This window comes from Halichoerus grypus, chromosome 7, assembly GCF_964656455.1.
Source record: "Halichoerus grypus chromosome 7, mHalGry1.hap1.1, whole genome shotgun sequence".
NCBI classification, from domain to species: Eukaryota; Metazoa; Chordata; class Mammalia; order Carnivora; family Phocidae; genus Halichoerus; species Halichoerus grypus.
In genome coordinates this window covers 149,658,349-149,684,591 of record NC_135718.1, presented here as the reverse complement: position 1 = coordinate 149,684,591, position 26,243 = coordinate 149,658,349, and the positions used below count along the sequence as shown (strand labels likewise).

The 26,243-nt window shown below is 46.6% G+C and overlaps 1 protein-coding gene across 9 annotated transcripts in view; it reads left to right on the top strand.

Annotated features, from left to right (window-relative positions):
- The window catches only part of NOS1AP (nitric oxide synthase 1 adaptor protein), a 288,491-nt gene that overhangs the window by 196,371 nt on the left and 65,877 nt on the right, over positions 1-26,243 (top strand). For all 9 annotated transcript variants that reach the window (XM_078078430.1, XM_078078427.1, XM_078078428.1 and 6 more), the window contains one exon: positions 21,131-21,223. In XM_078078430.1, coding sequence (XP_077934556.1) covers positions 21,131-21,223 — 93 coding nt within the window. The remainder of the gene's footprint in view (positions 1-21,130; positions 21,224-26,243) is intronic.

Sequence of the window (26,243 nt, the reverse complement as noted above, 5' to 3'; positions counted from 1 at the left end):
CAGGTGCCACCTCATACAGCAAAAGGAGTTTTGCAAATGGGATTAGTTAGGGATCTCCAGATGGGAGCTTCTCCTGCATTGTCAGGTGGGCCCACGATCATCAGAGGGGTCCTTATGAGAGAGGGGCAGGAGGGTCAGAGGTTTCAAAGTGCTGGCTTATGAGGAAGAGGCCACCAGCCAAGGAATGCAGGTCGCCTCCAGAAGCCGAAAAAGTGGAGAAACCCGATTTTGCCAGAAGGAATGCAGCTCTGCAGACTCATTTTAGACTTCTGGTATCCAGAATTGTAAGACGTTAAATTTGTGGCATTTTTATTTTATTTTATTTATTTTTTCTTTTTAAGATTTTATTTATTTATTTGACAGAGAGAGAGAGAGAGGGAGCACAAGCAGGGGGAGTGGGAGAGGGAGAAGCAGGCTTCCTGCAGAGCGGGGAGCCCGATGCGGGGCTTAATCCCAGGACCCTGGGATCATGACCTGAGCCAAAGGCAGACGCTTAACGACTGAGCCACCCAGGTGCCCCAATTTGTGGCATTTTTAAATCGCTAAATTTGTGGTAATTTGTTCCAGCAGCCATGGGAGGAAAAAAAAAGCTACCACCCCTGGCTTGTTTCCCTTCTAATTTGATGCATTAAATCAGGTTTGGTTAGAAAAATACCATCCATCCAACAACCATTTGTTATCAGTTATGTGTCAGGTGTTCAGAATGAAGTAAGACAAGTGTGTCCCAGATCTCAGCTTTGTTGGGCACATTGTCCCGTTCGAAGATAGAGCTGGGGAAAGACCACTAAACACATAACTGCAACCTAATGTATTAGATGCTGAAATTGAATTACGGACAAAGAGTGCTAGGAATTCAGAGGAAGGGGCAACTCTTATTTGGGGGGACCCGGAATGGTTGGGCCTTATAGAATGAATGTATGTGTGTTTGGCAGAGAGAGGGTGTGCGGAAGAGGAGGCCTGCCTGATAGAGAAAGCCGTAGCTGGGCAAAGACCATTCCAGGTAATGCAGAAAGTGTAAATCACCCTGGGGTTGCCCTAGAGGGAAGTATATAAAGACCCCTTCAGGAGCCCACACCTGCTTTGGTTTCCTGAGGTTCTCTTTACCTTTCACTCTGCATGGTGGCTAGATATGGGGTCCTTCAAGCTGCAAAATTGTACCTGTGGATAGGAGAAGCATTGATTTCTATGAATATAAACCAAAGGAATACCAACCTGTGGCCGGTGTATTTTCTGGAATATTCCAGAAGCTCTCATTCTTTCATTGACCACAGCAAAGAGCAGCTCCTGATTCCAAGATCAGCTTTGTTTTCAGATGCCGGAGGCGCTCAGTGGTATCCTCATTAAATCTCACAACAGTGAATTGTGTCACAAAATATAACCAGTTTCCCTTTTAGGCCGCATTTCCTGTGTGTGTGTGTGTGTGTTTGTGTGTGTAGGCGAGTAGCTTCATCATGGTAGTAATCTAGTGATATTCTAATAGAAGATTTTGTTAATTCGTAGCATGAAGGAATGAAGAATACAGAATCCTATTTAGATTAGCTTATATTTTTACAAGGGAAAATAGGGCATCTGGTTCACCAAGAATTTATAGCTGCTTTTAATTGCAAATTATGTAGAATAGAATGATTTAGCATCCCTTTGTTCCTGCTTAACAGTGATCACATGCAAAATATTTATTGAGTACCAGCTAAGTACAAAGCTTTGTTTAAAGTGCCATGGGAGGCTTAGAGCGACCGGTAATCTTACTAGTCGCATTAAAAAAACAACACTTAATCACTTAACCCATTTATCAAGTCCTTTAAATGAGCCGGGCACCCTTCTAATCTCTTTAGATATATTATCTTGTTTGATATTGAGAAGAATGGCTCACTTGCTGCCCATACCCCGAAGTTCTCAGCACGCTCTCATCTTGAACTGACTTCCAGCCCCAGTGTTTCTGCCAGAGTAAGTCTTGTTGAAGAAACTAGTGATCACTCTCTCCAAGTGTGTTGGATGTTTTCAGTCATCCTCCCAAATTTCTCAGGAACATTGTCGCCACTGACCATCATTGTCTCTTAAATTTTTTGGTTTACACAATACATCATATACTCTCCTGATCTTACCCTGTCTAGCCATTCTTTCTATTGGATTGGACCATATAGAAATTGCTGGTAGTCCACCATTTTGGTCTACAAAATGGCGTTTTCCTACGGTTTCGTAGAGAAGTGGACCCTCCTATTCTAGTCCGTAAAGACGAGTTATTTCACTCTTTACTTTCTCCTTGGGTAATCTCCTTACGTTCACAGCTATACACAGGCAATCCAGAATTTATATTTCGGGCTTAGACCTCTTTTCCCCACTGCCTACTTGACCTGTCTGTCCTCTTGTATTTCTCAAAGACCCCTCAGAATTGTCCTGCCCAGAATCCAGCCCTTCCTCCGTAGGTCTGTTTCTACTGCAGTTACCCTGATCCAGTGCCAGGCACACTGTATACAGTTGTGCAAATATTAGAGAAACCTCCCTCTCGGTTCCCGGCTCATTCTCCTGGTCGGTATCCAGCCCAGCTGGTGGGCCTTGTCGCTTTTATTGCTAAACTAGGTCTTGAGTCCAACTACTTCTCCACTTCTATTCAGGAAGCAAAATATCAAACAAGTGAAGAGTTCACCGTGAAAGAGAAACGCCAGTAATAGAATGTCAGCAAGACGGTGGGATGGGTACGGAAATGCCAGACGAGTTCTGGTGCTTCCCAGGAAGGTACCATAACCATGAATTGCCTGCTGAGAAAATTACTCCCTTTTAAATTCTCTTCCAATCTGCTGATACTGACACCTGATGGTAATTGACCTTTACCAGATAGGAAGATGACGTTTTAATCTCTTTGTCTGTCTTCTGGTTCTTTTTTTTTTTTTTTTTTTTTTTAAAGATTTTATTTATTTATTTGACAGAGAGAGACACAGCGAGAGAGGGAACACAAGCAGGGGGAGTGGGAGAGGGAGAAGCAGGCTCCCCGCGGAGCAGGGAGCCCGATGCGGGGCTCGATCCCAGGACCCGGGATCATGACCTGAGCCGAAGGCAGACGCTTAACGACTGAGCCACCCAGGCGCCCTGTCTTCTGGTTCTTGGCCTTTCCTCACTCCTGAGTCTCAAACATATGGTTCCTTTTGTTCTTGAACTCCTCGACTGGAGGGCTGTCTGTCTTCATATTCTGGAATAATTCTGCATTGCCTTCTGTTGAGTGTTGGGTTTCTAACTAGTCCTGATAGAAGAATGTATTAATTGTTGAAACATTTCACCAGGATGCTTGGAGTTCTGGTCTTTTGTCCCTTTCTTCCTCGAGGACACACATTTCAGCAGTGGGCCATGGAATGTTAGGCCACAATGTCCCGACGGCTCTTCCGTAGTCAAGTTGGTGGTGACGTGGCTTCTTAGGAAGGCATGTGGAAGACTGAAACCCTTCTTATAGTTTCTGAAGGGGATGGTGTCCTTACATGAGGATACCAGGTCCTGTGCATGAGAGCTGCTTTCTCCTGTAGCACAGTGTGGTGGGGTGGTCCGTCCTGTTCTTGTCTGCCTCTTGTGACCAGGATCAGACAGATACAGACAGATCATAATGACACGCAGTGAGTAATTACAGGGACTTTTGACACAGCCAAATAAAGAGAACTGTGTGTGGTATTTCAGTAAGTGGAAACCCTAGCAGACGGGTCAAAGAGCTTCTATCGGTGCCATTAATATAACGGTACGTCCAGACTAATATTTCAAGAGAGAAGAGGCTGCTTCTGTTAGTTTTAACATCACTCAAATTGGTTCAGAGAATCCTATAGAATTTTCTCAGACTTAGGGAATGGTCATGAAACCTGGTGGATTAGCTGTAAGTATTCATCTCCCCTCTCTTCTGAAGCCTCACTGAAATAACAGAGAACGGGAGAGGAAAGAGTCAACAAAAAGATTTCAGTGACTTCTTAAAAGATGGAATTCGTGGGTGTGTTGATGGCTTTAATTGAACAGAGGCAACTTCAGGTGACAGGTCAGTTGACTGATGTGGGAAAACTCTGGACAGACTCAAGACATAGAGGTACCAGTTGTTGCAAAAGCAGGGTAAGTTACCACAGTTTTAAAAAGTTCATAAGTAGGGGTGCCCGGGTAGCTCAGGGGGTAGAGTGTCTGACTCTTGATTTTTGGCTCAGGTCATGATTTCAGAGTCCTGAGATCGAGAGCGGGCCCCCCCACCCCCCGTCAGACTCTGAGCTTAGCAGGGAGTCTGCTTGAGATTCTCTCTCTTCCTCTCCCTCTGCCTCTCCCCCTCTATCACGTGCACGCACGTGCTCTCTCTCAAAAAATAAAAATTAAAAAAAGTTCATAAGTAGAAGTCTTCTTATTTAACTGGTGGAACTCTAGAGCTCCCCCTCCTGTTTCTGGAATATTGATGGTAAGCTTTTTCTCTGGAGAAACTGAATGGTCCCAGAGAAAAGATCTTTAGGCCTTGACACTTGGTTTCTGCAACTAGAAGGTCACTCTGCGTCCTCATCAGTCTGCAGCGAAGCTCCCTGGTCAGTGAGGCCTTCCTGGTGACCAGCCCCACCCCCGCACAGAGCACTTCCAGTCAGCTTTTGACTTCCTCCTTCTGAAATAGGGGCAGGCTGCCCCAAATCATGAGACCTTTGAGGAAACTGTCCAATATAATAGAGACCAAAATAAAGGGAAGGAGGAAGCTGAGGAAAACAGACACAGCAGAGATGAGAAAGGAACCTGAAAAAACAACCCAAAAACCCCTAGAAAATTAAGACACTATGTCCTAAAATAAGAACAGGATGCTATGAAAAAGAAATAATCAGAGAACGCTCCAAAATTAAAAATGACAATCAAACTAAAAGTAGAAAGGTTGAAAAATTTCAGGAAAAAAAGCAGCCAAAAGTTAGAACAGATAGAGAGAAAAGACTGATTCTTGGATTTGACCTTCCTACTCTAGGAAGGTCAACATCTGATGAGTTCTGAAGCAGAAACAATAAATTGGAAATTGTCAAAGAAGCAATACAAGAAAAATTTCCAAATTAAGTTTCCACATTGAAAGGACCCACTGAGTACCCCAGGCCGACCCAGGGGAACCAAGGCACCTCTGGGACCAAGTCCGAGTCCAAATGCAGCCGCCCATAGGGCTGCCCCTCTCCCCCTTAGAAGCGGCCACCGTCTGTCACCAGGGAGGACTCCTGCTCTGTCATTTAAGCCCGTTGAATTCGGGAACAGCCAGTCATCTTGCAGCCAGTTTCTCATGGTAAAATACCCCTTTACCAGACCCTTGGTTATCTTAATTATTCAGTATCAAATATAATGTCCCTGTTTTAAAATTGGATCTCCTTTTATCTTCGCAGTGGCTGGAGGGGGAGTGGAAATATACAGAGATATGAAACGAGGGACTTTTGTACACCTTTTTGAGAATAATTTGAAACATTTTAAGAAAGAGATCATGGCTGATATTTTGGGAACTGGAATGGATAAACACATTCAAGTTTGAAAAAAAAATCAGTGTTCATTTTTGAGCGGTGATCTGAATGTAATTGGTCACAACTGAGTATCATCCTGATCAGGAAAGGGATGGGAAGAAATAAAAGGAACTCAGCTCATTTTAGCCTGGAGAAAAATAGTTCTCTTTTTTGGCACAATTATTCCAAGCCAATAAATTGTTAAGATGACATATTATTTTGGAACTTAGTCATAGAAGAGCCTTTGATTTGATTCACAATGTGGTGATTGCTACGAACAAGGTGACTGAGATAATTTTCTAAGGGGCTCCGTAGCTACTGTTCTTTCTCCTTTTTCAATTTTCCTTTGAAAAAGTAGGAAAGTATGCAATTTACCTGTGGTCCAGTCAGTAGCCTGATTTCCTAAAAGTTGTTAAGCTCTTAGGAACAGAGAAATAGGTCAAACAGGCAGAGTCTGTATGTGTTTCCTGAACTCAAGTAACTTTTCAAAGTGTCAGGCTCGGAGTCTGAGGGGCATGAACCTACGTTCTCAGATGTGATGGTGCTGTGACTCTCCTTTTGATAGCCATTAGAATAACCAAATATTTAAAAAGGAAAAATAAATGGAGGGAGAACTTGGCTGTATTGAGAAGACTGTCTTTCTCCAGAATTAAATGGCGGCTAGCCAAGAGCCTGTCCCCCTGGCAGTATTCCTCCTGCGTGGGATCTGTCTGCCTGTAGGTGTGGGTAGTGTGGGACAGCTGGTCTCCTTGGAGCGTTCCTTGCTTCCTCCCCGGCCTCTCAATGCTGCGGCCAGAGTGCGATTTCTACATTGTCAGATCAAGTCCTTCTATTTGGCTGAAAATCCTATAATAGATGCTACATTGGATATAAAGCTGAACCTACATAGCACCTGCCTTCAAAGAACTTAGTCCGGTTGAGAAGATGAGAAAGGACATGTTCCAAGTTAAGAGTGTTAGATGCATTTTATATATAGCATTGTTATAAAACCAGTCCCCCGAGTGCTAATTGCCATAGCAGTATGGAAGAAATTCCTTCAGGTTACGGTAGTCAGGGCGGGTGTTTAGGAAGTGCTATTTGAAGGAGAACTTAAGAGAATACTTTGGATCGATAAAGGGACTGAGGGAGTTTTAAGGTAGTAATTATGTAAGTAACGGTGCAGACCCCCCCCCCCCAAAAAAAATCCTGGGTATCTTCAGAATAGACAGTGAATAAACCACAGTGCATTTGAACGGTTGCAACATAGTACTTCATGTAGGTCAGTGACTTTCAAATTTTTATTTTTTTTAATTCGAGAGAGCGTGCGAGCGGGAGGGAGGGGCAAAGGGGGAGAGAGAAGCAGACTCCTTGCTTAGCAGGGAGCCCGAAGTGGGGCTCGATCCCAGGACCCCAAGATCATGACCTGAACTGAAGACAGATGCTTAACTGATTAAGCCACCCAGGTGCCCCAAGGTCATAACTTTCTAAAAGAAAAATTTGAGGTGTCATGATCCCAGGGTTCTGGGATGGAGCCCCTCATTGGGCTCCCTGCTCAGTGGGAAGTCTGCTTCTCCCTCCCCCCCCCCCCCCGGCTAATGTGCTCTCGCTCGCTCTATAATAAATAAAATCTTTAAGAAGTTAACTCATTTGTCAAACAATATTATGTGGAACCCCAACATATTAAACATGAGAGCTGTAGGCTGCAGGTTGTGGGGGGCTGCACATTTCTGCCTGTGTGGTTTCTCAGCCCTGAGGAGGGGTCTTTGAGGCTCTCTCCCAAGCCCAGGGCTCTGAAGAATCAAGCTTAGACAGGTTTGTGTCAGGGAGTACTTTGGTAGAAGGGAAATTGGCCACTTCCGGTCAGTTGGCAGAAAATGTTGAATATTGGGTTTTGAGTTTCTTGTTTAGGCAGTGCATTTTTACATAAAGTTATTGGTCAGAACCTGTTACATGTAGTGTTTCAAGAAGATTTGGATTGTGGTGAAGTGCAGTTGGAGTGTTGGAGTTTGGCCCTGAGCGCCAGGGCTTGTAGAGACATGTCCAGTCTTGATGACAGTTCCCGAAGGGAAGGGGTGTCCGCCCCCAGGGCCGCAGAAATGGCCTCCCAAAGGTGCCAGGTTACCAGAGTTGACCCTGGATGCAGAGCAGTGGGGTGGCCTTGAGGGTGTCCGTCGCCCCAGCCCAGCGATCCAGCAGGTGTCTGGACGGGCTGTGCGTGAGCCGGGGGTAGGGGGAGTCCTGTGGCTGGGAAGTCTTCCCCATCTCCTCAGGCTGGTGTGAGGTTCTCCCAGCCTGTACTGCGGGAGCCCTCGCCCTTGACCTGGGAGGGAGAGGGTCTGGAACTCTCACCCTCGTTTGCTCTGCGGTGGGAACAGTGCTCCTCACAGTCTGTTCCCGCCCTGGAGGTGTGTGTGGAGGTCTCCTGAAGAGTTCGTCGGAGGCGTCCCCCCATCCTGATGTTTCATCCAGCATTTTGGTTTTCATTTTATTTTTTAAATTAACTTAAAATTTAAATTTAAAATTTGAACTATTTTAAAACACTTTAAATTTCATTAATTTTTAAAATTAACAGGGTAAAATAGATTTCATGGTATAGTTTTATGAATTTTAGCCTATAGACTCTTGTAGCCATGACCACAGTCAGGGTGCAGAACTGTCTCTGTCACCCCCTCCTCTCCGTGGTGCTGTCCCTTCATGGCCGTACCCTCTCCCCAGCCCTAACCCCTGGCAACTACCCATTTGTTCTCTGTCACCAGTTTTACCTTTTTTGAGACTGTCCTATAACTGGACTTGTACACGATATAACCTTTGAGACTGCCTTTTTCATTCAAAGCATAATGTCTTTTTTTTAATTAACATATAATGTATTATTTGTTTCAGAGGTACAGGTCTGTGATTCATCAGTCTTACACAATTCACAGTGCTCACCATAGTACATACCCTCCCCAGTGTTCATCACCCAGCCACCCCATCCCTCCCACCCCACCCCCCCCACTCCAGCAACCCTCAGTTTGTTTCCTGAGATTAAGTCTCTTATGGTTTGTCTCCCTCTCTGGTTTGTCTTATTTCATTTTCCCCTCCCTTCCCCGATGATCCTCGATCTTGTTTCTCAAATTCCTCATGTCAGTGAGATCATATGATACTTATCTTTCTCTGATTGACTTATTTCGCTCAGCATAATACCGTCTAGTTCCATCCACGTTGTTGCAGATGGCAAGATTTCAAATTTTTGATGGCTGCATAATATTCCATTGTATGTATGTGTACACACACACCCCCCCCCACCCCAATCTTTATCCATTCATCTGTTGATGGACTTCTAGGCTCTTTCCATAGTTTGGCTATTGTGGACATTGCAAAAGCATAATGTCTTTGAGGTGCTTCCAGATTTTGTGGGAATCAGTAGTTCATTTTCATATGTTAGGTTTTTTTTAACCCTCCAACCAATTTACCTGTGATTTTTTTTTTTTTAGTTTTTAAATTCCAGTTAGTAAACACATAGTGTAGTCTTAGGTTCACATGCACCATACAGTGCTTCAACACTGCCGTGCATCACCTGGTGCTCATCACAAGAGCCCTCCTTAATCCCCATCACCTGTTCTCCCCATCCCCCCACCCACTTCCCCTCTGGTGACCAGCAGTGTGTTCTCTAGAGTTAAGAGCCTGTTTCTTGGTTTGTGTCTCTTTTGCTCATTTGCTTTGTTTCTTGAATTCCACATATGAGTGAAATCATATGGTATTTGTCTCTCTCACTGATTTATTTCAGTTAGCATGCTACCCTTTAGCTCCATCCATGTCATTGCAAATGGCAAGATTTCATTCTTTTGGATGGCTGTGTGTAATATTCCATTGTATATATACGCCACATTTTCTTTATCCGTTCATCAGTCGATGGACACTTGGGCTGTTTCCATGATTTGGCTACTGTAGATGCTGCTACTCTAAGTATCAGGGGTGCATGTATCCCTTTGAATTAGTATTTTTGTATTCTTTGGGTAAGTGCCTAGTAGTGCAATTGCTGAGTCGTAGGGTAGCTCTATTTTTAACTTTTTGGGGAACCTCCCTATTGTTTTCCGGAGTGGCTGGCCAGTTTGCATTCCCACCTGTGATTTTTTTTTTTTTAATAACAACGATACACATCACACTTGAACTACATATTTTCCTTACGACTTTTGAGTAGTATTCCATTATGTAGATGTACCACAGTTTATTTACCTGTTGGAAGGATATCTGGGTTGTTTCTAATTTTGGTGATTATAAAAAGAGCTGCTAGTGTTTCATGTACGAGTTTTTGTGGGAACCTAAGTTTTTCTTTCTCGAGGGTAAATACCTAGCTGAGGTATTGCTGGCCATATGGTAAGTGTATGTTTAACTTTACAAGAAACTGCACAACAGTGTTCCAGAATGGGTGTGTTATTTGACATTTTCCAAGAGCAGCATACAAGAGGCCCAGTTGTGTTCCATCCTCGCTAGTGCTTGGTGGTGGTAGCATTTTCTTTTCTTTTTTTTTTTTACTTTAGCTATTCTAATTAGTACGGAGTGGGATCTCATTGTGGTCTCATTTGCATTTCCCTGATGGCTAATGACATTGAGCGTCTTATCATGGGAAGCCATTATTCCTGCCTTGGGGGACTATGCTATTGTCTTAGGGAGCTGTGATGAGGTCTGGACACGTCTCAGTAGACCCTGACGCTAAAGATGTAGACTTCAAAAGTTCCAATGGACAAAAATAATTTTGTACCCTCCTTTCCTAAGCAAGAGTCACTGTGGTTATGGTTCCTCCTGTCACACGGCAACTCTGACCCAACCTCCAAACTTGTTGGCTTCTTTTCATGTGCTTCTCTGCCTTCCTATGTCCTCCGATGAAGTTCTGTTTGTCTCTCACCCAGTTTTTACTTGGCATTTTTTTTAATGAGTTTTGAGTATTCCTTAGATATTCTGGATGTGTCTTTTGTCAGATGTGTAACTTGCGAATACATCTCCTGGTCCGTAGCTTGCCCTTTTATTCACTTCAAACTGGCTTCCACAGAATAAGTTTTTTAAAAAAATTTTGATGAAGTCCAATTTATCAAAATGTTTTCTTTGCTGGATATTTTTGGTGTCATGCCTAGGAATTCTGTATAACAACCTGTAACCTGTTGGTAATGGGCTGGAAGGGACGATGAAATGGGGTGGAGATTATGTGATGCGTCTGATGATGGGATGGCCAGCATTTACCTCTTAACCCCTCTTTGCCTCTTGGTTCCTCTGGGTTTGCGACATCTTACTCTAGTACCTTAGAATCACCTAGGGGGCTTTTGAAAATCACTGTGTCCAGGCTGCACACCAAACCAATGAAATCAGAATTTCTGGGGGTGGGATCCAGATACTAGTATTTTGTCAGCATCCCAAGTGGTCCTGTTGCACAGCCAAGGTGGAGAACCTTTGCTGCACTTTGCAATCCCTTGGACCTGGAGGAAATATTGCCACCTGCTGACAGTAGGAAATTATTATGCTTGGAAACAAGTCAATAACTCTTCAGATTGCCCTCCCTTCTGGGAACTTGTGCTCTGGATATTGTTTTTTGTAATCATTTTTATCATATTAATATGAGTTTGATTTTTGGCCATCAAAGTGGCTGTTTATGAGGAACACCCTGTCTCAGTTTTTATGTAATCAGGATATTGACGTTACAATCGGTAGGAATCATAGAATATTAGCATTAAAAAAAAACACAAACCTTTAGAGATCATTAATTCAGACAGTTAAAGTTTCCGAATACCTTTTGGGTATATGCACTCTGGTTCTAGAGCCTTGCTACTCAAAGTGTGGTCCGTGGACCGGTAGCGTCCACACCACCTGGAACCTTGTTAGAAATGCATCCGTGCCCCACCCCCGCCCCCCAGGCTGTGACTTAGTAAGATCCCCGGGTGAGTCACATGGACCTTAAGGTTTGAGAAGCACCACTTTAAAGAATCATAAGTGGAAGCTTCTGAGAGTAGATTTCAGACTCATTGTGAGAAACTGCTTTTCAAACACAACTGCCGCTATCCTCTTAAAGGCTGAATGATCACTTGGCAGAGACAACACCATTACTCCAAGTACCCTCCCAATTCTCCTTCTCAAGTAGTGTCTTCAGGTCTCCCAAGAGTGACCCTTCTTCCTGTCTTTCATTATACCCCGAACATTCATCGCAGTCACCTGTTCTGCCCACTGTTTCCCCCCTAAAACCTGAAAACGTCCGACCCTCATGGGCAAGTGCAAACAGTTTTCTCAAATCTCTCCTCACCTCTGCACTGTGCTGATGGGTCCAAGCTTAGGAGGGAGAGTCCTGGAACAAAGACTTAGGAGAGGCGGGGAAGGGGGGAGCCCCATGAATGGCTACATGACCTCCAAATTCCCTTCTGGCTGCTGTGCCCTAGTTCTGCCTGGCTCTCTGGTACGAGGTCGGCTTCATCTGCAGCGTCCTGTGTGCTCACCTGCACTGTCCTCGGTGAAAGCAGGGGATTGAGAGACCACTTATTTATTCTGCTTCTCAGTCTCTACAGGAATTTTATCTGCGCATTTTCTTCATTCTTACAGCCCAGTGCTAGATCTATGCTCCTGGTCTTTCTTGGGGTTCCCATTTCTACTCTTAGTCTTTTGGAACCTTCAGTGCTGGTGCCAGGATGGGGTTCAGCCTCTACCCCCTCTGCTTTTCACTTTTGTCAAAACCCTAAAGAATGTAACAACCCCCTCCCCCAGCTTTCTGTGCAAAACCCTAATAATTTGTTCTCCAGTTGAGAACCCTCCCCTGTCCGTTGCATGCTTTCTCCCTTCCATTCTCTTCCCTTGCTTCTGGGTTGGGCGTGGGTCCATCCCCCTACGCTTGCTGCAAGGGCTCTGAAGGCTGGATTGCATGGAGTCACACTGAGAACTGGGGCAGGTCTCAGACGTAATCCAGCCCAGTACCCTCATTTCACAGCAGGGAAGGATGGTTCCCAGAGAGGTTAAGTGTTCTGCCCCAGGTCACAGATCTAAGAGTACAAGTGTGCCTTCTTCAGGGGACCTCAGAACCCTTGACGTGAAAGGTTTCATTTAACTTTGCAAGGTGGGTGTGGGATGCACACGGCGCATGATGAGGTTGCCCGGGGTGGTCACAACGCATGATGGATGGCCTTCTTTTAAAGATACTATCCTTAGAGAGATAGAAGGATTCATTATTGTCTCATAACCCATTTTGGTCTGAGGAAGAAAACCCTAAATCCTCGATTCACGGCTCTGAAGTAGCAGACTTCTACTCCTGGTTGTGTGTGCGTGTGCGTATGTGTGCGTGTGTGTGTGTGTGTACGAGTTACACTGTTGAAGCATTTTTCTTTCTTCCTCTGAAGGGCTGCTTTAATGTTCCTGTCTTCCTGATTCTGAGCCACAGCCGTCCAGAGGAGCGTCTGGGTTGGATACTGCAGGGGAAGACAGAACGGGTCCTAGGGGTCATAGTCAGGGCTGCTGCTTTATTTCTGGCTCTTCACCCACCTCTGCCTCGGTCTGTGCTACAAAGGTTCTAACAGTACTTTTAACGGGCCGTTAGAGCCGGCGGAGGGGAAAGCAGCCTGAGAGCACTGGCTTACTCTTAGTGCTGGTACTTACCCTGCTCCATAAGTCACCCCTTCGGGCCCCTTAATCATTTGGGTTGTTGTCCAGCCCCCCGTGACCTGTCCACATGCTCCCGGCCAGAAACGGTGATGGCTGTGGTCCAGGGCCTGTCTCCTCTCTCCCCGGGGACCAGTCGCCCTCCCAGGCTCCCCTGAGCACGCAGCCCCCAGATGGCCCACACTCGAGGCTCTGCTGCTGCCTGCCGTCCGGGTGCCTGCAGGCTTCGCTCTCAGCCAGCTCGCCGGTCTCCTGACGCTGCAGACGCCTCCCTCCCCCGGAACGCCTGTGTCGGGATCGACCTCTCTCGCCCCTTCCTCGGTGTTCCAAACAGCACGAACTTGGGTATTTCCTGCCGCAAAGGCCCGCCTACGTTCAGAGAGCCCCTTTGCCATGTGTTCGTGACCTCGTTGGCATTCTGCGCCCTTCCCGGGTCGCTGACCTGTGTCCCTGGGTGTGGAACAGGGTAGGAAGCAACAGAGGAAATGAGAGCAGCCGGCGCGAGTGGTGTGGGAAAGAATCGGGTGGTGGGTGGGGAGGGAGGCATTGCAGGCTTCCCACTGAGCAGCCTGAGAATGTTCCAGATTCTGTGAAGTCAATTTCTAATTCTTCCTCCTTTTCTTTCTGTTGTAAGATGGGTTGCCTGCACACCCGAGAGCTCATTACACGTATATTGAATGCATGGAGGATCGGATGAATCACTTCATTTGCTAGAGCCTGTGAAAAGAACAGATGTTGGGCAACACAAGAGGACAGGGCAGGGGTCAGAAGAAGCGGCTTCCAGACTCAGGTTTTCTGCTCATGAACCTGAGGAACTTTGCTGGGGGCCATCTTTGGGCAGTGGCTTTCTTCGTTCCTAAGATGCGATGTTTGGTCAATGGTTGTGGTCCCAAACATTTCAAGCACAAGCATTCCCCTGAAACTTTGTTATTGAAATATTTCAGAGCTACAAAAATGCATAAAATGCAACGTAGGAACCACACAGCAGAATTCTCTCCCTATATAATAGTTGTAATTTTAGCTGCCTTTGATTTAGGAAATGGATGACAGCAAAGAACAGTGGTGCCTTTATAAGAATCTGTATTTTAATTATTGAGTAGTATCCATACTTTAAAATATAGTACCTGTATGAACAAGACACACTGATTTCGTCTAAGGCGATTCTAGATGCCAATGAAAATATGAACGAGTTCTTAAATACGCTTCTGGGACCTAGAGTGGTGTTTCTTAACGGTGCGATCTATATTACCGCCAGTATCCCCCCAAAAATGCCAACTTCTGGCCCAACCCCAGATCTGCTGAATGAGCATCTCTGAGGGCTGGGTCTGGAATTTTGCTTTTTTAAAAAATCAGGTATGCCAAGCGGAATTTAAAACTTGAGTTTTAGATCTCCTGGTTTACAGAGCTGGGTAAATACTTAAAACTCTACATTTATGATACAGTGGCAATGAATATTCCTTTCTTTAAAAAAAAGCTCCTCTGGTTCCTTTTAAGTATTTTGCCGCTTATAGAGATTTTATTTACACTCAACTTTCACTTATAGGTCTGTTGCTAAAATGAGTTATGCTGGGCTTGAGGTTGATAGCTAGGAACTAAATGTCTCCACCTAGTGTTCACAGGAAACCTCATAGATATTCCAGAATTTGGATTTAGTACCGACTGTGGTCTTTGTCTTGCTCACTTTTTTTTTTTTTATGATTTGTACACTTTTTAAAATGTAAATTCAGTTAATTAACATGGTGGATTATTAGTTTCAGATGTAGAGTTCAGTGATTCATCAGTCTTATTTAATACCCAGTGCTCATTACATCATGTCCCCTCCTTAGTGCCCATCACCCAGTTACCCCATCCCTCCTCCACCCCCACCCCCAGCAACCCTCAGTTTGTTTCCTATGATTAAGAGTCTCTTAAGGTTTGTCTCCCTCTCTGATTTCTTCTTGTTTTATTTTTCCCTCCCTTCCATTATGATCCTGTTTTGTTTCTTAAATTCCACTTACGAGTGAGATCATCTGATAATTATCTTTCTCTGATTGACTTATTTCGCTCAGCATAATCCCCTCTAGTTCCATCCATGTCGTTGCTAATGGCAAGATTTCAATGTTTTTGATGTCTGAGTAGTATTCCATTGTGTGTGTGTGGGTATATATATATATATATATATATATATATATATATATATATATACGCACCACATCTTCTTTATCCATTCATCTGTCGATGGACATCTAGGCTCTTTCCATAGTTTGGCTATTGTGGACATTGCTGCTATAAACATTGGGGTGCAGGTGCCCCTTTGGATCCCTACATTTGTATCTTTGGGGTAGATACCTAGTAGCGCAATTGCTGGGCTGTAGGGCAGCTCTATTTTTAACGTCTTGAGGAACCTCCATACTGTTTTCCAGAGTAGCTGCACCAGCTTGCATTCCCACCAACGGTGTAGGAGGGTTCCGCTTTCTCTGCATCTTCACCAACGTCTGTCGTTAATTTTAGCCATTCTGACTGGTGTGAGGTGGTATCTCATTGTGGTTTTGACTTGTATTTCCCTGATGCCAAGTGATGTGTCTTGCTCACATTTCTATGGCTTCATATGAATGAGCAATGCAAGTCACTGAGCTACCCAGCAGGGTCAGGGGCTGCCATGGTTCCTGAGCACCCCGTCCCTCAGACTTTGGCTCTGCAGGCACAGGAGCCAGGACCTAGGGAAGCGGGGCAGCCCAGAGAACACAGGTTCCTCTGCAGGATCATTCCCCCATGCCTTACCTCTGACGGTGCCATCAGATGATTGGGAACAGCCTTGACCAATAGTGGAGGCTAAATTATTTTATTAAATGAGGTATGGATCAAGCAAAAATTAAGATGCTTAGCAGTGTGCTATGGAATAAGGAAGAATTCAGGAAGTCAGATCTTCTCAAAGTCCTTATGCCCATAGGATGGAATCTAGGTTTTAATAACTTCAGTTGTTCCTTCATTAATTAGCTTCTGGAATATTTATTTTACCCTTGTGGACAGTGTCATGTTTCTTTCAGGGTCTGTGAATAACCACTGTCAACCGCATGAATTTATTCGACACTCATTTATCACCCTCTTGTGTCCTGGTGCTATTTTCTTGGGTACAGATAGGTTGTATTTCTTGTTCTCGAGGGGGTGGGCCTGGCCTAGTGGGGAATTAAACAACCAGTCGGTGCTGAATGATTCTAGAGGCTTGTGGATGGCTGTCATATGCACGCTGATGGCCCAGCCCCATGGGAGGAAGCAGGAAGCGGACCTGTGAGGCTTCGATGTGCAGTCGGCTCCCGGGATAATTTCAGGAGAAGCAGGAGCTCACCAAGCAGATGGTGGGGGGAGCGCATCCCAGGCACAGGAAATAGCAACCGGAAGAATGGAAGAGGGTGGCATGTTTCACGTGCACGTGGGAGAGGGACAGAAACGGGCAAGCAGAGCTAAAGTGGACCCGCGTGATGAGGGATATATTTTTGTACTGTGTTTACAGATTTTCATCTTTTTATTGTGGTAAGATATACATAACATTTAACGCTTCCACCGTTCTTTAAAAACCATTCTATGGCGTTTGCATATGGCATTCACATTGCCCTGCAGCCATCACCACGATCCATCTGCCAACCTTCTTGGCTTCCAGGACGGAAACCCTGCCCATACCCGTGAAACACGAACTCCTCCTCCCTACCCCTTCCCTCCCCACCCCTCCCCTCCCCCAGGCCCTGACAGCCACCGTCCTTCTTTCTGTCTCTCTGCAGTTGGCTACTCTTAGGCACTTGGGTTGCCTCCACCTTTTGGCTCTTGTCAGGGATGCTGCTATGGCCATGGGCATCTTCAGGTTCTTACTACCTCCATAAGTAAGGCCGCGCCTTTGGTTGAGATGCTTAACGGTTTGGTTGTAGAGATGGGTTTGTGCTCGTGAAACCGAGACTACCGGCAGAACGTGATTAAAATGCCCGATGGCACGACCAGAGCTTGCTGTTCAATTCCCTGCCATCGCTCCCAGGAAGCAGGGCAGACCCGTTCTAGGACAGTGAACACAGCCGAATGTAAGCTGAGGACTCGCCCGGCAAGAGCATCCCTATCTGCTTTTGCAAACTGAATCTCCTCTCCTGCTGAAGTCATGTCTGGGCATCTTGACTCATAACTGTAGGCACTGGGGGTGGGAGGGACAGTGGGGAGGAGTGGGGCAAAATGGATTTCCCAGTGAGCGTGTGGGGCCAGCCTTGGATGTTGCGGGTGAGAGAGCACATCCCCAGACAAATCGTTAGTAGACAAGGTGACTGAGGAACCAGGGACCCTGTACAAAATCCAGGGGTTCTTCAGGGAGCTCGACATTGTCATGGAAGTAGACTGTTGTGTGCAGGGCGGCGGGGGGGTATAGCCCCGACCCTTCCCGCCTCCTGAGAAAGACCTGTTACTTCTGCGTCTGCGGTGCAGCCTCAAGCCCAGGTGGGGCTTGTCCCTTCGTTAGATACACTCAGTTGGTGCAGACCCCTGCTGCCCCTTTGCAGATGCCCGGTGTGGGGGACGGAGACACACGGGGTCAGGAGGCGGTTGCGGGACCTGGGGGGTGGGCGGTGGTGGGGGGACAGGGAAGCACCAGGGACTCAGGATATGCTCTGTTCTCAGGTGCCCTCAGCCTTCCAGCCGGTATTATCCCCTGTGGCTTTCTGAGCTTTCCTCCTGGCTCCCGTTGCCCCCGAGTACCTCCCCCTCCCCAGCACCCCCTTCGCGGGCCCCGCTGGTTGGCACGCACGCCGTTCCGACACAGCGTCCCCAGGCTCTGTTTCCAGGTTGCTGGCTCGTTACCGCGGTCTTCCTCGTCAGCGGCTTGTGGTCCAGGACACGCATTGTTTCGTTCCCTAAAAGGTCAGCTCCTGGAGGGCTTAATCTGGCCTCGTGGTGGGGCCCCGTCTGGCAAAGCAAACACATCAGGTCAGCCTGGCCGTGCGGAGGGTGAGAGCCAGGCTTGTTGGCGTGGCCTCCAGAGCTGGCCTGGGCTCTACAGGAGGCTGGTGGCTCCAACAGGCCTGTTTGTTCCTTGCCCCCTGGCAAAGCCTGAGCAGACTCGATGTCTGTCCTGCGGGACACAGATGCTTCCTCCTGAGCCTGCCTGCCCCCCCAGAGCAGCACAGCCTGGGAAAAAGGAGGGCTCGTCCCTGTGAGCCCCTGCCCTCTGTTCTCCTGGTCACTTCCCATGATGTCTCCTGCCTCCAGATCCATCTTGTCTCCCCCAGTGAGCACAATAACCTGGGTTGTCCAAGTCAAGCGCAGTTGGCATATAAACCAACGGTTTCAGGATAATATTTACGCATGTTCAGATACTCGATTTCCTTTGATTTCTGTAGTTTCCAACAGACCTGCAATTGGAGTACTTCCTCTTGGGCTGGAAAGGGTCTGAGACACCTGCGCACCAGGCCGGGGGAAGGGGGGCGAACGCGTCCAGCCCACGAGCTCTTCTAAACGGCCCTCGGGTGGTACTGGCAGCCGTAACGGGGCCCATTTCATGCCTGTCTTGCCCCTCTCTGTGTGGAAGCACTCCGGAGCATTCCACCAGCTGTTGTCAGGAGGGACACCTGCATTGTCACCATCAACGAGGTTCTGGGGCAGCCATTTGGTCATGCTTTCACGGGTGGGCCCTGTGCCCACAGAGCCTGGAAGAACCATCTGGGAGGCTGTGCACAGAGATCGGATGAGAGGCCGTGTTCCAGTTCCGAAGAGGACGTTGAGTTGCATCTTCACTTCTTAAGACCGGGGTATTAAAAGCCATGGCTTGTCAAGACACGAACTCTAGAAATAATGTTTCAGATACGCAGGCCAGGTGCTTGCCTGGGGCGGGGGGGAGGGGGGATCTTGATTCTTAAAAGTGTCCCAGAGACCCAACAAGAAAGACGTGGACCCAACAAGAAAGACGTGATCAGCTACCAGATTCTTCTGGAAATAGAGGACCCCTAAGATGGTTTAGCAGGCAGTGTGCTCTCTCAAACTCGGGCTGGGGGAGGGTCGTTGCGCCTTCTAGACGTGGATGCCTAATACTTAATGTTACTGCTGGAAAAGCAGAAGGAGGAAGTATGTGGAGCTTGTGAGTGAACTTCTGGAGGGAACCAAAGATAAGCCATGGAGGACTGACCAGTATAGGGCTGGTTTCATCCATATCTGGCATTTCTGGGACTCGTAGGCTCTTACCTCCCACCCAAGTTCTTTGACATGCACCCCTCTGCACACCTTTGGCTGGCAGGAACAGCCCTGATTTTAGTGACTTGTGGCCACGGGAGGCACTGCAGAAGGTTGTGTTGACCGAAAGCCTCAGTGAGCAGAGGTAAATGCAGGTGTGGTCAGATGTAGCCGGTTCCCCTGTCCCGGTGGGCATGGAGCCGAAGCGGGCTGCCCTGCAGATTCCCGTGCTGGCTCTCCCACCCGAGGTAATTTCTGTTTGTCGAGCACTGTACCTGAGTAGTAGGCACAGTCCGGGGACCCGCTGCGGATCACAGCCAGGTCCTGAAGCACACGCCAGACACGCTGTAGCCTTCACCAGCTGACGGCCACCGCCCTAGAGAGGGGTCTCATGCACGGCTGAGGTGCGGCCCTGAGCCACACTCTGGTCCAACACGCTTCTCCCGTGCCGTCAGACACGCTCCGATGCAAAGTCTGAGCTTGATGTTTTCTTTCTCCTGCACGTCTGCTGCTCTCGTTTGCTTTTCTTTCGAGCTCCCCTTGGTAAAAAGGACAGCTGTTGACAGGGTAGGAAGAGTGACCACCAGAGTGGGCAGTAATGTATGTATGTTGCTGTCACTGGAAACTCACATCGGCTGAGGGCCGGACGATATAAAGAAAAATATCTTGCTTCAGTTAGGTCGTGTCCTTGTCCATAGGAGGCCGCCAGCCAGGGGGCATCAGCACAGACTGTGCAACAGAGTAAGATGGGCTCAGATTTCAGGGGAAGGGAGAGAATGCAGACAGGTTTGAAGCTGTGAGTTGATTCCTTAAAATCAGAGTATTGGCCAGTAGAAGGTTCTGGATTTCTGGTGACATTTTCAAAGTAGGTTATGTTTTCATCTCGTTAGGATGGATTGGGTTCATTTCTATCTACACACTAGTTAGAAATAATTAGGTACTAGATGTGCAGGCGAGGAGCCGCTTGGCTGGTGGTGTGGTGGGAGAGAATGCTGGGTATAAAAAGTCCCAGAGAAGAGGAGCTGTGGGTTGGAGTAGAGATCTTGGCTCTGGGTCTTGTATGATCATTGTTTAACCTGTAGCCCAGATGTTTCATTAGCTTGGCAGGGAAATTTGCTAAGTGCTGCTCCCAAGATGGGGACCAGATGAAAATGACTTTAATAAATTGGACAAGTGCTCAGAATGAAGTTCAGTGAGGAAAACGTAGAATTACACCAGCCATAACAGATGTCTGTACAGGCATAAGAAATGGCTAGGAATGAGCAAATGTAATGGAAAAGAGTCTGGGGATAAGGATGAGGCCATTTTCCGTCAGCAGGGTAGGGCTGTGGTTGAATCAGCAAGAGGGGTTGTGAGGCAGTGCCCTCCCTTGTAACTATCATTAGATCCTTTCTAGAATATTCTCTAGAATATTTCAGGCTAATAGGGCTGTGGGTAAACTTGGAAACTGACCTACAGATAAAGGAATTTGGGACTTGAACTTATGGAGAATAACTTAGAATTCATAATTTTTTAATATGTAAAAAAAAAAACCAACAACAACCCTGATTTGAAGACTGGTACCAGCTCTTCTTAATCTTCAATGAAGATGGAATTGAGTTTCCACAGCATTTGCGTAGACACAGGAAAAACCTGTTAGTGGAGGTCGTTAAACATCAGAATGAGTTTTTGAGGGAAGGTTCTGGGTTTCTGATGAGGTTTTGAAGGCAGGCTTGGTCTTCATCTCGTTAGGATGGATTACCCCATTCCACGGTCGTCCCTGATGGCTGCGTGCTGACCCCGAGACACCCACCTGCCTTTACATCCCCCGAGAATCTGTCTGTGGCCCTCTTCCGGGTCATGAGCTAGCCGGGGCCATGCAGGTGCGCTGACCTAACTGGATTGTGCTTCTTTCTCTCCTCCCCCTGCAGTATGAGTTTAAAGCCAAGAACATCAAGAAGAAGAAGGTGAGCATTATGGTTTCAGTGGATGGAGTGAAAGTGATTCTGAAGAAGAAGAAGAAGGTAAGGGGCTCTGACCCAGAAGCTGGTGAGGAGCGGGGAAGGGAAGGTAGGCATGGGATGCCTTGTCCTGCTACGCCGCTCCCTAGACAGAATCCTTCCTCGTCTGGGGAGTGGTGTGCCCGGAGCAGCAACAGTGGTGGGAGACTACAGTTGTGGCAGACAGATGAGGTAGAGGCCAGTGGCCTCGTCATCCCCATGGCTCCACGTCCTGGCGTCCCATGGGTGACAGGGCTCCATCTCCTGCCATCCTTGCATTTTGTTACCTGGACCTTTGAGTCTTGATCTTAGGAAATACTTTAAATTCAAAGTGATGATGAGTAAGAGGGTTTGGCAGAAGGGTGGATGAGGAGGTTTCCTTAGCAGCTGTCCCCTTCTGTCCCAGGAACGACCCTCAGTCCCACCCAAACCCACTGTGTGTCCTGTAGATGCTGCTTCAGCCCGTCTCTTGGAATAGTCCCTCAAGACCCATCCGCCCCTGCTGTTCTGTGTGCAGGAAGCCTGTGCTGTGGTCAAGGTCGGGGGGGAGGTGGGGAGGGACTGAGCCATTTGGGGGGCATTCCTCTGACCTGGGGTGACACAAGAGAGTGAGCGTACATTGCTTAAACGCGTGGCTGTTTGTGTGTTACTTGTACGTGTTGTGGGAGGAATGATGTTAACCCCTGGGAAAAGCTAGGTGTGCATATTGGCAGAGCGGAGAGTGTGTGTTTCCAGAAAGAAACGGAAAGGGGCTTTGGAGGATTGAGGATATAGGAGGAGTCGTTTTGTTTCTCTGTTTCTTGACTCTGCTGATACCTTTTTTATTTATGATAGCTTGTTTTATACGTGTTGGTGGTAGCACCCTCAAACACTAACATTATATAGACCTCTCAAGCTGCTTTTGGTTCCGAACCTAAGATGCTGTTAATTCAGCTGGGTATCAAGGCAGACCTTGAGCGTGGGGCTTATGGAAGGTAAAGACAAGTACATAGTTGTAGGTGACATAAACTTGGAGAACCAGTAGTTGAGAGAGATGTTGAAGGGTAGTCGTCTTGCCAATCCAAGAATTTAAATCTGCTCTCTGTCCTCCTTGCAAAAACATTAGCCAGTGTATGATTGGACACCACGCAGTGGTGGGGGTTTCACTGCTTCCTCAGGTAGCCCATTTTTTCTCTGAACGAATGGACATTTACAGAGGTCTCCCATGTATTTTTTTTTTTTTAAGATTTTATTTATTTATTTGACAGAGAGAGACACAGTGAGAGAGGGAACACAAGCAGGGGGAGTGGGAGAGGGAGAAGCAGGCTTCCCACCGAGCAGGGAGCCCGATGCGGGGTTCGATCCCAGAACCCTGGGATCATGACCTGAGCCAAAGGCAGACACTTAACGACTGAGCCACCCAGGTGTCCCAAGGTCTCCCATGTATTAAAGCAAAACTTGTTCTCTTATGCTCCCTAAATATCTTCAGGGGTGGTTCTAGAAAGTGTTATGGCTATGAGGTTGAAATTATACAGGAAAAAAAAATAGAATATGATGATACTGTTGGTAAAATTCACAAGCAGTAGGGAATTTGTAATCACTTCTTAAATGTTTTTGACTTGATAAACCTCTACAGTGGGACCAGAGTCCCCATCTTGTTCTTACTCCAGGGGGTGAAGGAGGAGGGTGTCTTTTCTGCCCCTCCCCCACTGCACGTGCTTGCACACAGTGGTTAACCGTGGGGCAGTCTTTGGAATATCATCCCCTTAAGAGTCCCTGAGCGGGAGAGTTGCTGAAGCCAGTTAAATAAATCACGGATGATGACAGTGTGAATTTAAAAGCGAGAGTTACCCTCAGAAAAAAACAGAGGCCAGTGCAACCCCAGCTCATGACTCAGGCAGCCTGAGTCCCAGCCTGGCTTTGGTCACCTGTGTCAGGTAACTTTACTCAGCCCTTCATGTGACAGCCCTTCGTGTGGCTTAGGGCCCTTATGTCCTATCTGATGAAGTAGGGGTTGTGATGTAGGGGCACTTTCCAGATTACAAGATGCCTCCATGCCCATTGTGTGCATCCCTGCATCAGACCTCCTGGGAAGGGCTTGGGGACACGGGGTCAGCTTCCACAGCACCCAGTCCCCTCGGGAAATCAGCCACTCAAGTGTCCTCACTCAACTGCTCCCCGACCAGGTGCTGAGCGATCAGCATTCCAGAGTCCAAGACTCACACCGACAGAGCTCAAAAGAGGCTCATGTATAGACTAGACCGCCAGTTCCTTTATTCACTTTGAGACATGGAACAGTTTCCCAGGCCAGATAACTCACATTAGCCTGACAAACCTGAAAAGCATGTTTTCTCTCTCTAAGGCAAGTGACGTGGGAAGGAAGATGGTTAGAGGTGGTTCGGTGAGCATGAAATGGAGTAATGGAGTAAGTCCGCTAACCATGCGGCAAGAATGTTTCCTGGTCTCTGGCTCCACGATAATTGGGTCCCTTGGATGTTCGTAGGGGCCTTGTTGGGCCCATGCTGTCCTGGGGTCGGTTCGACAGACTCTGCCAGGGTTTGACTTCATCACTGACTTCTGTAGTTTCCTGGCTGACCATCCCTGCACCTCCCCACCACCCCCATGCAACGCACACTTCCAACTGACATCATCTTTCGGTTGGGTTCCATTTCACGATCTGCTGTCATGGGGCTTATTCTGTCCCTCTGATTTTGGTCCACGATGATGGGACGTTGTGGTTTTGGCCTTAGAGGACAGTCTTATTCCCCATCTCCCTGTATCCCCCATGTACCATATGCAGCAGCATCGGCCCCATTGTTTTTCTTTTTTTATTTTTCTATTAACATATAATGTATTATTTGTTTCAGGGGTACAGGTCTGTGATTCATCAGTCTTACATAATTCACAGCTGTCACCATAGTACATACCCTCCCCAGTGTTCATCACCCAGCCACCCCATCCCTCCCACCCCCCTCTACTCCAGCAACCCTCAGTTTGTTTCCTAAGATTAAGAGTCTCTTATGGTTTGTCTCCCTCTCTGGTTTCATCTTGTTTCATTTTTCCCTCCCTTCCCCGATGATCCTCTGTCTTGTTTCTCAAAATCCTCATATCCATGAGATCACGATACTTATCTTTCTCTGATTGACTATTTCGCTTAGCGTAATACCCTCTAGTTCCATCCACGTCATTGCAAATGGCAAGATTTCAAATTTTTTGCTGGCTGCATAATATTCCGTTGTATATATATATACCACATCGTATTTATCCATTCATCTGTTGATGGACATCTAGGCTCTTTCCATAGTTTGGCTATTGTGGACATTGCTGCTATAAACATTGGGGTGCACGTTCCCCCTCGGATCACTACATTTGTATCTTTGGGGTAAATACCCAGTAGTGCAATTGCTGGGTCGTAGGGTAGCTCTATTTTCAACCTTTTGAGGAACCTCCATACTGTTTTCCAGAGTGCCTGCACCAGCTTGCATTCCCACCAACAGTGTAAGAGGGTTCCCCTTTCTCCACATCCCCGCCAACATCTGTCGTTTCTTGACTTCTTAATTTTGGCCATTCTGACTGGTGTGAGGTGGTAACTCATTGTGGTTTTGATCTGTATTTCCCTAATGCCTAGTGATGTTGAGCACTTTTTCATGTGTCTGTTGGCCATTTGGATATCTTCTTTGCAGAAATGTCTGCTCCTGTCTTCTGCCTATTTCTTGATTGGATTATTTGTTCTTTGGGTGTTGAGTTTGATAAGTTCTTTACAGATTTTGGATACTAGCCCTTTATCTGATATGTCATTTGCAAGTATCTTCTCCCATTCTGTCAGTTGTCTTTTGGTTTTGTTGACTGTTTCCTTTGCTGTGTAAAAACTTTTTATCTTGATGAAGTCCCAGTAGCTCATTTTTGCCCTTGTTTCCCTTGCCTTTGGCGATGTTTCTAGGAAGAAGTTGCTGCGGCTGAGGTCGAAGAGGTTGCTGCCTGTTTTCCTCAAGGATTTCGATGGATTCCTGTCTCACATTTAGGTCTTTCATCCATTTTGAGTCAATTTTTGTGTGTGGTGTAAGGAAATGGTCCAGTTTCATTCTTCTGCATGTGGCTGTCCAATTTTCCCAACACCATTTGTTGAAGAGACTGTCTTTTTCCATTGGACCTTCTTTCCTGCTTTGTCGAAGATTAGTTGACCATAGAGTTGAGGGTCCATTTCTGGGCTCTCTCTTCTGTTCCATTGATCTATGTGTCTGTTTTTGTGCCAGTACCATACTGTCTTGATGATGACAGCTTTGTAATAGAGCTGGAAGTCCGGAATTGTGATGCCACCAGCTTTGCTTTTCTTTTTCAACATTCCTCTGGCTGTTCGGGGTCTTTTCTGGTTCCATACAAATTTTAGGATTATTTGTTCCATTTCTTTGAAAAAAGTTGATGGTATTTTGATAGGGATTGCATTAAATGTGTCTAGGTAGCATAGACATTTTCACAATATTTGTTCTTCTAATCCATGAGCATAGAATGTTTTTCCATTTCTTTGTGTCTTCCTCAATTTGTTTTCATGAGTTTTCTGAGAACAGATTCTTTGCCTCTTTGGTTAGATTTATTCCTAGGTATCTTATGGTTTGGAGTGCAATTGTAGATGGATCGACTCCTTAATTTCTCTTTCTTCTGTCTTGTTGTTGGTGTATAGAAATGCCACTGATTTCTGTGCATTGATTTTATATCCTGCCACTTGATTGAATTCCTGTATGAGTTCTAGCAGTTTTGGGGTGGAGTCTTTTGGGTTTTCCACATAAAGCATCATATCATCTGCAAAGAGTGAGAGTTTGACTTCTTTGCCGATTCAGATGCTTTTTATTTCTTTTTGTTGTCTGATTGCTGTGGCTAGGACTTCTAGTACTATGTTGAATAGCAGTGGTGACAGTGGACATCCCTGCTGTGTTCCTGACCTTAGGGGAAAAGCTCTTAGTTTTTCCCCATTGAGTGTGATATTTGCTGTGGGTTTTTCATAGATGGCTTTTATGATATTGAGGTATGTACCCTCTATCCCTACACTGTGAAGAGTTTTGATCAAGAA